At 41.9% G+C, this 13,223-nt stretch overlaps 1 protein-coding gene across 1 annotated transcript in view; it reads right to left on the bottom strand.

Moving 5' to 3' along the window:
* Nucleotides 1-13,223, bottom strand: part of LOC119838055 — a 46,191-nt gene that overhangs the window by 2,463 nt on the left and 30,505 nt on the right. Inside the window, exons 11-27 of the mRNA XM_038363861.1 lie at nt 12,756-12,895; nt 11,921-12,124; nt 11,120-11,197; nt 10,596-10,691; nt 10,075-10,161; nt 9,282-9,369; nt 8,657-8,734; nt 8,197-8,265; nt 6,791-6,885; nt 6,271-6,372; nt 5,517-5,762; nt 4,471-4,639; nt 2,424-2,693; nt 2,128-2,331; nt 1,259-1,382; nt 783-857; nt 40-97 (exon numbers count right to left, since the gene is read on the bottom strand). Of these exons, the coding sequence (XP_038219789.1) occupies nt 40-97; nt 783-857; nt 1,259-1,382; nt 2,128-2,331; nt 2,424-2,693; nt 4,471-4,639; nt 5,517-5,762; nt 6,271-6,372; nt 6,791-6,885; nt 8,197-8,265; nt 8,657-8,734; nt 9,282-9,369; nt 10,075-10,161; nt 10,596-10,691; nt 11,120-11,197; nt 11,921-12,124; nt 12,756-12,895 (2,183 nt within the window). The remainder of the gene's footprint in view (nt 1-39; nt 98-782; nt 858-1,258; nt 1,383-2,127; nt 2,332-2,423; nt 2,694-4,470; nt 4,640-5,516; nt 5,763-6,270; nt 6,373-6,790; nt 6,886-8,196; nt 8,266-8,656; nt 8,735-9,281; nt 9,370-10,074; nt 10,162-10,595; nt 10,692-11,119; nt 11,198-11,920; nt 12,125-12,755; nt 12,896-13,223) is intronic.

Here is a 13,223-nt window from a genome sequence, read left to right as displayed (position 1 = left end):
TTTTTATACATCTCCATACGAATGCAACAAAATACTTACATCTCTAAGGCTCGACGCGTCTCCGGCGGCGCTGCCGTCTCGTCGAATTGAACTGCTTCTGAAATATTATAGAACATTATAAAATTAACCTTTAGTAAGAACAAACAAAAACTTATTTGGTTACACTTGCATAATCTTCATATTATGGCTACATGACATAATGTCATTGACATATCACGGAACGAAAAAGAAAGATAACACACGTATATGACCTTCGCCCAAAACCGTTCAGTCGTTTTGTCGTGATATGTAATGATGGCAAAAACTTTTGAACTTTTATAACAATTTTATTGAATAACAATAGAATGACCTCAGTCAATCGATCTGATATAGCGATCTTCATTATTGCCGTGTTACTTGAGAAAATTTTAACTATTAACCGACTTCAAAAATGCGCAACTTTATCAACTTGACTGTATTTTTTGTTAAATTTAAGGTTAGGCAAGTAACGCGGGTTCGAATCCCGCCCCGTGATCGAATTTTTCTATTCTTTAAAAAAAAAAAAATTTCTCATATATTTTTTGTGTTTGTAGCCTCGTAACTTACCACACAACGATGAATCGATTTTCATTATTATTTTTATATCTAATCACTAGCTTTTTCCAGCGGCTTCGAACGCGTTTAAATTGGTAAAAAAACATCAAAATCTGTTGCGCAATTCTAAAGACCTAAGCCCACAGACGCACGAGGCGGGAGGCGACTTTGCTTTTTAGCATGCAGTGATATAAGCGAATGAATCACACCTGTCCTGTATAGCATCGAGTCTGGTCCTCTCTAGGGCGGGGCTGTGGCTCTTGTCCGCGCTGCGAGTCGACGAACTGTATCAATATGATGTGATATAAAATTAACTGTCTTATTCGTAAAATGTTATGACAAATCGAAAGGCTTAGTACTTTTAACAAAAAACGTTATTCATAAATGCATTTAAGAAAAAAAAACTGTTTTTTTTTAACAAAAAACATTTTGACAGTGTTTTAGTACGTTTATAGTAGAAGTATTTTTTTTAGAGTTCCGTACCATAAGTGTAACATAAGACCCTATTACTAAAATCTCGCTATCCGTTTATTTTCCTCTCTGTCTGTCTGTCCGTTCGTCTGTCACCAGTCTCTATCTCAGGAATTAACTCCCCCCCCCCTTTATACTTCTTTTAGTCTTGATATTTTTAGTTGTGTGACAAAGTGTCGAGGTGATAGTGATAGTGCGTGTGTGTATCGCTCACCGCTTGTCCCGCTGGTGGTCGGTCGCGTCGTAGTACACGGAGGCGTCCTCCGCGCGCGCCTCCCCCGCCGCCCCCGCCGCCCCGCCCGCCCCCGCCGCGCCGCACACCACCGACTGGATGCGCACTGCAACCGTCGCGCATGCGCCGTCTTATAGTATCCACCGTCACCAGTTTTTTTTGGTAAATATGTTTAGAATTCGTCAAAATTGTATTTTGAAGTGGATGCGAACTTTAAAAGTAATTTGTTTGTATGTGTTTGTTTGTAAATTTTTTACATTTTGTTATCCTCATCCAAGCGGATACAAATTTCTCAGAAAAAAATCGTTAAAATCAGCTGTTCTCGAAACAAACTCGTAAGTGGTACAGTTACCACGCCTTTAATTAAACATATACGAAAGGGGTGTATGTACACACGATGTATTTGTCCGTATACAATACACATACTGTGTATCATTATGTAACTGTGTTTTGAAATCATCGTCAGCAAAGTTGCTAGTGGGTCGGCTGGTGTTAAGCGCTACCACCGCACGCGAACTATTGGAGAGGTGTTAAGGTCGACAGCAAAATTAAAAAATGGATTTCCGTTTTCAAATTGAAAAGAAAAAAAATTAATGACAGGAATAAAGAAAGGACTGGGAAGGGTAAGGAAAAGAATGTGGGTCTCCGGCTTCCCCACTGGCCGTACGAAACCCAATAGCATGCTATTAATTTAGGCCGGTCTTCTGTGAGGGTGTGATATTTCCCCGGTACAAGCTGGCCCAATTCGTGATGAGCATGCTCGATTTTAGTGTGTGTATGTATACGCATATGAGTTATAAGTGTATGTATGTGTGTCTGTCTGTCTGTGCGTGTGCGTGCGGGCCACTCACCGGAGTGCGGGTCCGCGGAGCCGGGCGCGGGGCGCACGCGGATTTCGAGGCGGCTGGAGACGGTGGTCTCGCGCGCGGGCGCGGCGGGGCCGGCGGGGGCGGCGGGGGCGGCGCGCGCCGGCGACGGCGGCCCGCTCGCCCCGCTCGACCCGCTTGACCGCGACACGCTCTGAGGGCACGCGCAAGTGCGCTCGATCTTTATATCTGCTTGTAATACCGTGTGTGTGTGTGTGTGTGTATGTGTGTTTGTGTCTGTTTCTGAAATTCTCATTTCTATAATTATGTTAGCATGTGGCTTTTATACAGAAGAACTAGATTATTAATTAAATTAAGAACGACGTCTGCTTCTAAAACTGCTTCTCTAACTGCATTTGCATGTCTATGGGGGGACGGACTCACGGGCAGGCTGCGCGCGCGCGGCGGCGGCGGCGGGTCGGGCTCGTGCGGCGGCAGGCGGGCGGCGACCCCGCGCGCCGCGTCCACGCGGTACCGCAGCGCCGCGCCGCTGCCGTCGTCGAACGACGCCTGCTGCAGCAGCGGCGGCTGCAGCGCGCGCACGTGCGACCCTGCGGAGGGGGGGGAGAGGATGGAGTCGGTCACACTAGCTGGGTACGCGCCGGCCGTTGGTAACAACTAGATACACGATCACGTACTGACAGACATTTAGATAGGCTTTTGGCCGTTTTGTAACTCCAACTTAAATTACTCCGATTTATGTTAGGTTTAGACTGTCAGAACATTTTTACAATTTTTTTGGTTCCTCATGCTGATATATATAGTTATAGACTAGCATTTTACTAATAGTTCGGTGTTGTGATCGAGTATGTAGTTGTTATTAAAATTCGAAGAGAATACATAATAACGTGAGATTAGAGGAGACGTGACGCTTGCGTCGTGAAACGACGCCTGTTGGATATGAAGCAGGGAACATACGTCTTATTAGTTGTACATATTGGAACACATAAAATGGCGTGATAACAAGTGACCATGAATTTTTAGGTGTCATACAATGAGTTTAATTCTGTAAGTGCGAAGAAAATATGGGCTATCTACTCACTATAAAATACTAAGTTTTCGTTTGCTTCACCCACGCAATTAAAGAAATTGGTAAAAAATAGCCTGTCATCCTCTCTAGCCTCCTAACTATATCTAGGCACAAAATCATACCAGAAAATTACCACAAGTGAAAGACAAGCAAACAATGAAACGGACATCCCAAATTATAATACAATTTACGTTTCGAATTGATAAATGTAGGACAGATACGAGAACAGAAAAACATGGAAATGTACAATGTCAATTCAAGATGAAACTGTGAAACAAATAAATGCTCTATTTCAGTTGTAAGACAGTAGTTTAAATGACAGTGTGAGTGTCAATTGAAAACGTATTCGATTTTTTATTCCTCTTTCTAAAATACAAAGAAAATGCTTAATCGCACTGATCACGCTGCATGCATATGGGCGATGCATGACTTACCATGGGAGTCACATACTGGTTTTCCACCGAAAGAATCACACAAACACTGCATGTTCAAAGTCTAAGCTGTTAATTCTTACTTATAGCAAATTTTTGTAAAGGTTTCCGTTATAAATGCATTTGGTCCTTCGAGCCGGATTATAAGATTGAAAGAATTTTTTGTAATGGCATTTTTGCCAAATGCTATGGAATAATGACAAATAAAAACTTCTAAATGTTTTTTGACATGAAATTAAAAAAAATAAAATAAATAAGTAGACGAAATTTGTTTCTGAAAAGATATTATCTTCACAAGTATTTCATTTAGTATTTCTTCTATAAAATATTGTCATTTATGAAATATAAATGTCATAAGGTATTACAAAAATTGTTGATTACATTCAAATTAATAGCGCGTTAATAAAAGGCAACAGAAAAATAATAGAAAAAATAACTTCACCAGGCGATTTATTAAATATTATAATAAAGTAACAACAAGAGTTAAAACGAAGGCGATAAATAAATGTTTAAAGCTAATAAAAAAAAGGAAGAAAAAAACAAAGTCATCAAGTGATTTATTCAATTCTAAAAATAGCAAACAAATTCCAACAAACTGTAGAGAAGGATGACAAAAACAAATTTTTATTCATTTAATAGTATATCTCAAAACAAATCATAGTTGGAGGTTTTTTTTTCCAAAAAATTATTACAGATGGTTTACCGTCACGAAATGAACTAAACTGGTTTCGAATTCCATCGAATTTTTTCTACTCATAAAAAAAAATCTTATTTATAAAGCATTTGCATACTATAAAAAAAAAACAAAATGTGCGGTAGCAAAAAAAAAAATTTTTTTTTGTCTCCCAAATCACAAGTGGCACGCACCGATGGCCGGCAGCGACCAGCTGCGCGGCAGCGCGGGCAGCACGCGCGCGAACCGCTCGGCGCCCGCGCCGCGCACGCAGCAGCGCGCCGCCCGCGCCGCCCGCGCGCCGCGCGCCTCGCCCCGCTCGCGTTCGCCCGCTTCGCGCTTCGCCTCCTTGTCGGCGCCGCCCTGCGGGTGTTAGACAGTACGATATCACCGCCGTGTCATCGACTTGGCGATTGTTGTGCCAAGAATCGATTTACACAAAACCTAATTCCAAAGTGGCAATTAATTTCTGGTGCATAGAGCATTTAACGTTGAATTATAAATTGAATTTTATTAAACAAAAATTTTTTATCAGTTAGTGGGAAAACACACTGTTTGATGCATACATAATTCAGACAATATCCTATGCATTATATAGATAATCTATATATATATATAATATATAGACTATCTATATACGGATAAACTAAGCTATAGAGCTTAGTTTTAAATTTATAGCTTAGGTTTTTTTAAATTATTTGTATTAATTTTTTTTTATTATTAAGATCAGTAATACTTCAACCACAGCATTGTGCGCGGGCGCTCAATAAACTATCGTCACTCTGCCATTACAGTCTGATTTCATCATATACCTAACCACCCTCCTTACCCAGAATATCATAACAACCAGTGCCCTTTTCAGCTACTGCATCTACTACGGTACCAACTACTTTTACTCTTAACTCTGCCAACTCAACACAATTTACACTCACGTCTGCTACTGTTTCCTCACCTATATCTACCAGTACTAATCCTACACGTAAAGTGCCACCTGTTACCTGACCATAACCAAAAATTAATTCCTCAACTTCATCATCTCCACTTATCATGTCAAACACTTATTATATTTAGATTATAACTTCTACCATTTTATCCATAACTACTACCATTGCTACTGCGACTGCATCACTATGGCGTACTACCACTCTTACTCTTTTCACTATTGTTATTTCTGTTCCATCATCTAGTGCTACTACTTCCACTCCCACGTTCGCTACTGCCGCTACAACTAGCACGCTACCTGCTGCACCGGCGACACGCGTTCCTTCACCACCTCCTTCACGCTCGGCACGTGCACGCTGATCTGCGTGTGCTGCGTCGGTTGCGTCTGTTGCGTCTGTTGTGTCGGTTGCGTGTGTTGCTGCGAGTGCGTGTGTTGCGTGTGTTGCTGCGAGGTGTGTTGCTGCGAGGTGAGCGGCAGCTGGGTGCGCGGCTCCTTGGAGCTGGAGGAGATGGCGGACGCGCGGTTGGCGCGGTGCTCGGGCGACTGGAGACATTCAAAACTTTCATTATGAACTAGCGATGCGTTCCGGCTTCGCACGGGGGCAATACATAGGAACCATCTTTCTTGAATAACTCTATCTGTTAAAAAGCCCCATCAAAATCTGTTGCGAAATTTTAAAGCACTAAGCCTACAGACACACAGACGGCCGTAAGCGTATATTCTATAGAAAAAGGAACAACAACTTAAAATGACTACTTTACTTTAAATTTTTGATACGAGACTGTTCCATAGCCTGAGATGAATAATTATAATTTGTTATGTCGGTTTGTGTATTTTAATCTCTTGTAAATTGCATTAGTAATATGTTTGGAATAAGTCAATAATTTTGGCTTTGGCCCTTGCCCCATAAAGCACACCTCTCAATACCTTATACCATCTATTTTGAAAAAAGAATATTATCATACTACACCCTATATAGGTTAACATTAACACCACCTATATATTTTTTTTATTTCTTTACCCCACGCCCCCCGCCCCACACCCCACGCACCTGCGCGTGCTCGTGCCGCCACTCGTTGTCGGTAGTGTCGGACGAGTCGTCGAACTGCGATTTCCACAGCGACACCAGCGTCAGCGCGCCGCCGCGGGTCACCTGAGTTGCCATTGGAGTTAGTGAAAAAATGCACTTATGTTTTTTTATTAGCATAAACTATAGAGGTATCCTTAGCCTAACTTATTTACACGATGAAATTAATTCATTGCACGCCAGATCACATAGCGAACGCTGTAATTATATTTTTGTGTTATGAATACACAGTGCATTAAGTGTTGTGACACCTAATGTAGTATGTGTTGCTGCACTAAAATAATCAAATTTCAATGAGACGTCAGTGAACCATTGTCTCCAAAATTAAGGTTATTGACGTCTCTGAAATGAGAACACATAACAACAATTTCCTATCAAAAACAAAGAGAATCACGTCAAGTCGAAAACCCACAGAGATATCGAGTAACAAACAAACAAACAAACAAACAACAAATGATATACAATAAGGACGAGGCTGGCTCACCTGCTGCAGCGCGGACACGTTGTCGTCGTCCATGACGGCGAACTGCGTGTAGCTCTGCTCGCCGCGCGCGCCCGCGCCGCGCCCGCGCCGCGCGCCTGCGCACACCCGCACTTACATCCCACTCCACCCACTCGTATGGGGTACCAGGTAAAGTGAATGTGTTATGGGTGTACAAGTAAAGTGAAACTGTCATGGGCGTACAGATAAAGTGAAACTGTGATGGATGTAAAGTTAAATATGCTATGGGTATAAAGTTAAAGAGACAGTGTTGTGTTGGTACAGTGTGAGAGTGTTATGGATATAGTTAAATGAAAGAGTATAGGAAAGAAGTTGCGATGTAGAGTGCAATAGGGGTAAAGTAAAAGTTAGAGTGTTATGGTGGTAAAGTTAAAGTGAAAATCTTAAGGAGGCAAAGTTACATGTATTTTTTTTATGATTATTTTTTTTTATAATGTTATAGGTGTTAGGTTAAAGTGAGTTAGTGTGTTAGGGTAATAGTGGATTAAATTATATACCCAACATGTGGGTAACATTAAAGTAATGTTAAAACGATAGGTAATTAAATTTTAAGTGATTAAAATGGAGGATAGAGTTAAGATGGTCATAGTAAAAGTTGAGAAACTTAACCTAAGATGTGGGTTATACTTCTACCAAATAGTTAATGTAATTCTAACACACACAAGTATCTATTTATATATTACAAATGACCATAAACAACCGTATATTTCAACAACTTTTAATTTTTTCAATTCCATTACTTTAAATATGATAAAAATGCGATAAAATATATACCAAAGTGTAAAAAACTCAGTAAAGTAAGATCAGAAAAGCAGACCGACCTTGCAAAAATATTGTATTGTATATTAATAATTGAATGACAATAAAAGCCTCATGGTAGAGATCGCTGCCTACCGATGTGGCCGCTTTTTGCTATTTGTATTAAGTTTTTTATTCGTCTTTGTATTATGTGTTTTTTTAACGAAATATAGTATTTTATGAGAAATTTTGAAAGAATAGAAAAAAATTGATCACAAGGCAGGATTCGAACCTGCGTATCTTGCCTAACCGTAGCAACGCCTAGCCTCTCGGCCACCCGTGATCCTGCCACAATAATCGAATTTCTTCTACTCTTTCGGTTTCATGTGCCTAAGGGGCACCCCACGCCATCTATTGAGATGATTAAGAACCATCACAACCAATACGAAACATTATTTCAATGATTACAATATTGTATCGATGGAACGTGGCCTTTGTTAAATTTAATTTTTAGTTTTATAGCATTGAAATGCTTTATAAATGAGAAATTTTGAAAGAATAGAAAAAATTTGATCACGAGGCAGGATTCGAACCTGCGTTTCTTGCAAAAAAAAAAGTATTTTAATTCATTCATTCATTCAAAGACATACCACGCTTGAAATGTGTGTCGGAGTGTACACTGTCCACATCGGCCACTATACGCGGACTGCTGGATTCGCCTGTAATACAACATACAAATTAATAAAAAAATTGTAATGATTTCATCAAAATTTTTTTTGCATTTTATGAGCGAAAATCGCTTAGTACATGTATATTTTTATTGATCCCTGTAGGTAAACTTCAATAAATCTATACAATTTATATTTTCAACATTGATAATGAAAAAAAAAAATTGAATTTAAATTATCTACACGAATATTATATAGTTTTCCGTGAAATATATCAGTATCCTCTTATATATTTCACGGAAAAACTGCTGGACCGATTTCAAAAGTTCTTTCACCACTGGAATGCCGCAACTTCACTGAGTGACATGGACTTTGTGCATGGATGTTATATGTACCACGGGCGAAGCCGGGGCGATCAGCTAGTAAAACAATATATACACACCAGCTGGCGAAGCTTGCAACTCTTGTACGCAAGTCGGCGGCGCTGTGACCACGCGCAGCCGGGCCAAAGTGGGACCGCCTGTGAAGTCGAAGTGTAAAGTTACGACTTTCACTTTACACGAACTTTTTACGTGCGTAAAGTGTAAAAATCTAAAACTTACTATGTATCATAAATTACTTTGTTTAAATTGGATATTAATAAATTTGCCACTTTAGAAAATAGAATAAATATAAGTCATAACAACTGAATAACTGAGTTTATTGAAACATTGCAATTTCATATAACAATCAAATGAATATCAATGCTAAGTAATTTTGAATTCCTCAAAAACAGCTCAAAGATTTTTTAAATACACTTTAAACGTACTACTGAATATCATCATCAGCCCATACACGTTCCTACTGCTGGGACAAAGGCCTCCTATGAGGGTTCAGGCCATAATCCACCACGCTGGCCAAGTGCGGGTTGGCAGATGTCACGTGTCGTCGAACTTTTTGATTCTCGGATATGCCGGTTTCCTTGTTATCCACATGTACAGATAAACTTATCGATTTTGAAGTCTGAGGTTCTCAGCACTGAGCCACCACTACTGAATATAATAAATAAATAAACGAATAAAATGTACCAGCATTAGGTCTCGGCTTGCACGGCGGCACGCTCTGGCGCTCCGGTCTCGTCGCGGTGTTGCTGCCCAACGCCGATGTGCTTGTCTCCTGCGGGACACGGGAGATGTATTGGTGTACGGGCATGGGGGGGTAAAAGTGGGGGTTATTTATTAAAATTCGCGATTATGATTTCTTTTTCTGATGCCACAGGGGTCAACTGGCTTGAAAGGAGTAACGGATAGGGAAAGGATTGATGACTGGAAAGAAGGAATGGACTGGGAAAGGGTTGAGAATGGGACACAAGCTTCCAGCTCCCTCATTCACAGTAGCAATTTTTTTTTTATGTCATAGCGGACAACTGAGCTTGTGGTTCGCCTGATAGTAAACGATCACCACCGCCCATGAACATTCGCAGAGGCTCAGACCTCTGAGAATGCGCTGACCGCATTTAAGGGATAAGGGATAAGGAAAGGATTGATGAATGGAAAGAAGGAATGAACTCGGAAGGGCTAGAAGAAGGAAATAGGCCACCAACTCCCCCACTCACCGTACGAAACCCGATAGTAAGCTTCTATTTCACGCCGGTCTCTTGTGGGGGTGTGGTACTTCCCCGGTGCGAGCTGGCCCAATTCATACCGAAGCGAGCTCGATTCACACATTCAATTGTGATGATGATCATATATGAGATCGAATAGTATGGTCCTTCGTGTCAGATACTCACGAAACCATGAATGACCTAGTTTTTGTCAATGAAAATGAGAATTGTCAATCAAAAATTATTTCAAAATGCAGGTAGTTAAAGAAAAAAAAAACCTTAACATGTCGATCAGGTGACGGCGCCGGCGTAGTTCTAGGTTCTGGCTCTTTCTCTTTCTCTTGCTTTTCTGTTGTTGTCGATTGCTGCGGTAAGAATAATGGTTTTGATTCAGGACATAGATGAAGATTTATGCTTACATATATGGAACAAGGGAAAGGCGTAGCTGCCTCGCAGTAAAGTATTGTATGTCTAACGTGTCAGCGTAGAACGGGAAGGTGGTTTGATCGCTTTTGAATATTAGAATACACACTCTGGCTTCATAATAATTTAAAACTAAAATATGAACTAACAGCAAGATTAAAGTAATCCGCAAGATTGAAAGAAAGCAAGAAACATTTATAGATTGAAGTAAGATTAATGTAATGAACTAATTAAAACGATAGAATTGAAAATTAAGAAAACATTAAATTTATCATTTATGACGTTAGAGTTATGCAAGAGTACTACGCATAACATAAGTGGTACTCTTGCATAACTGTAACATTGGTCCTTCGAGCCGGATGTGAGCAACACTCACGTAGCCGTTGAGCTGCGCGTGGCGGCGCTCGGCCAGCACGTTGCTGTGCGTGTCGGTCGCCGCGCCCGCCTCCGCCTCCGCGCGCCGCCGCGCCTGCTGACGAGCAGAAACTTTGCACGTTTGTCCGTCTATCACGTCGCGACGGAACGATTTGTGGATATGAAGATGGTTGGGAGGCTACAGTGATATAGGCTACTTTTTACAGCGGTGAAACGTCTCATTCCCACTGGAATCTTGAAAGTAAAGAATCTTGAAGAAACGAACTTCGTGTACGCGAGCGAAATCACGGTCGGAAAGTTAGTCTGGATATAAATTTAGAAACATATATCCACAACTAGACTATAGATATAGGGTATAGGATCCTAATGTATGGTCATCGTGTTTATTTTATAACTCTTAAAAATATTCTGACACACTTAATAGAGGTCATACAGCACGATGGTCCTTCGAGCTGGAATCGAACGGCTATATCATCTTATTAATAACAAATGAAAAAGAAAACGATGAAATGAGGACAAACTCACCACTTCGGGCACGTCGGGCTGCGCGGGCAGCTCGGGCGCGGGCTGCAGCGCGACCCGCGCGCGAGACGCCGGCAAACTCTGGTAGGACAAGATTTAATCAATTTTTTAAATAAATCATTATATACGATAATTTTTATTCAATTTATTATAAATTTCTAATATTTTCGTGCATGTTTGTTTAGTCGTGTGTGTGGTATATGGAGTGTTGTTTGTATGTGACGTATTATGGCGTGTGGTGATGTGTGGATGCATGTGGATGCGTGTAATTGCGTGTTGTTACATACAAGTTGTGTTGCGACATTTAGCGACATGTCGTGTTAGGTACATGAAGTGTTATTTGTGTATGGCCTGTTTTGATGTTGGATTGTAAGTGGCGGTGTATCGTTGCGTGTGATGTTGCGGTATATTGTGGCAAGTGGTGGCATGTTTATAATTGTCATGTGTATGGTATTGGATTTGGTTGCGGGTGGAGGTGACTTGTTATGATGTGTGGCGGCGTGCGGTTGCGTATGGTGGCGTGTGGCGGCGTGTGGTTGCATGCGGCAGCGTGTGGTTGCATGCGGCGGCGTGCGGTTGCGTGTGGCAGCGTGTGGTTGCGTGCGGTTGCGTGCGGTTGCGTGTGGCGGCGTGTGATTGCGTGTGGTTGTGTATGGTTGCGTGCGGTTGCGTGTGGCGGCGTGTGGTTGCATGTGGTTGCATGTGGTTGCGTGTGGCGGCGTGTGGTTGCGTGTGGCGGCGTGTGGTTGCGTGTGGTTGCGTGTGGCGGCGTGTGGTTGCGTGTGGTTGCGTGTGGCCACCCACCGGCGCCTCCTTCTCCCAGTCGTAGGGGTCTGCGTCGCGCACGCCGCGGCGGCGGCAGCAGCGCTCGAGCAGCGCGCCGAGCAGCGCGTAGTCCGGCGCGTCCGCGTACTCCAGCGCCTGCACGTGCTCCAGGAACTGCCGCAGCTCCGACGGCAGGTGCTTCAGCAGCAGCCGGTGGTCGTACTTCTCCTTCATCAGCCCGACCTGCGAGTCGAGCGCGCAATTGAAAAAACTAAACACTGTACGGGGTTCAAATTTATGTATTCAAGAGAAAAGACAAATGACAAATTTGTCACTTTCAAATCTTAAAATAACCAGACTCGAAGGACCATTTAATAATTCCTTCCCAGGCTATGTTCAAGTAACTTAATGATGCAATTTCCGCTGATGGTAAATAGTGTAATCGTTTATAATATGTTCATCATAATTCAATAGAAATAAAAGAATTTACGTATCAAATATTATAAACTTATTATGCATTTATTTGAACTTAAGAGAAGGCACTTATCTAAAGTGTTAAAAAAGTGAAGTCCCGTGTCCCCCAGTGGGGTATGGGGCAGATGATGTACATCCGTTTCACTGATCCATTTTCTTTAGGGATAAATAGGTGATCAGCCTTCTGTGTCCTGCCAGACCGAGACATTTTTTTTTTGTGCGTCCCCACCGGGAATCGAACCCAGGACCCATCGAACCCAGGACCCGTCGGTTCTACGCTCACGCGTTAACCACTGTACCAAGGAGGCGGTCAAATACACTGCTTCAGAAAATAGAGCAACACTATGAGATAATAACACGAGAATTTGATGATAGAGATATTTTGTCCAGCGCCACCGACCTGCTCCTTGTCCTTGATCTTCCTCCAGGGCAGCTGGCCGTTGACGAACTCGACCAGCATGTAGAAGAGGGACCACAGGTCGTCGTGCCGCCCCATCTCCTTGTTCTTGTGGGCGTTTATTGAGGCGTAGCGGACTGTGCCTGTCGTATGGAATAAAACGAATATTATAATAAGTCATAATCACACCATCACACTTTGTTTGGATGTTCATCCGACAATGACGCTGAAACTATTTTTAGGAACGGATTTTGATGAAATTTACAGGGTATACACCTGACTTGGGTGATGGGTACTTTTTATCCCGATTCACTGATCCCTTGGGATAAAGGAAAATTTTCATATCCAGGCGCATCCAGGACGAGCGTCTAGCATGAAAATAATTTTAACGACATTTTTAAATTATTGCGAATTACAGTTTGCGAAACTTTTAGGGTGAAATGTTTTGCGCGCCCGCGTGTGTGTGTGTGC

Source organism: Zerene cesonia, unplaced genomic scaffold, assembly GCF_012273895.1.
Source record: "Zerene cesonia ecotype Mississippi unplaced genomic scaffold, Zerene_cesonia_1.1 Zces_u001, whole genome shotgun sequence".
Classification (NCBI taxonomy): Eukaryota; Metazoa; Arthropoda; class Insecta; order Lepidoptera; family Pieridae; genus Zerene; species Zerene cesonia.
The sequence above is the reverse complement of the archived record's forward strand: the minus strand, read 5'-3'. Positions and strand labels throughout refer to the sequence as shown.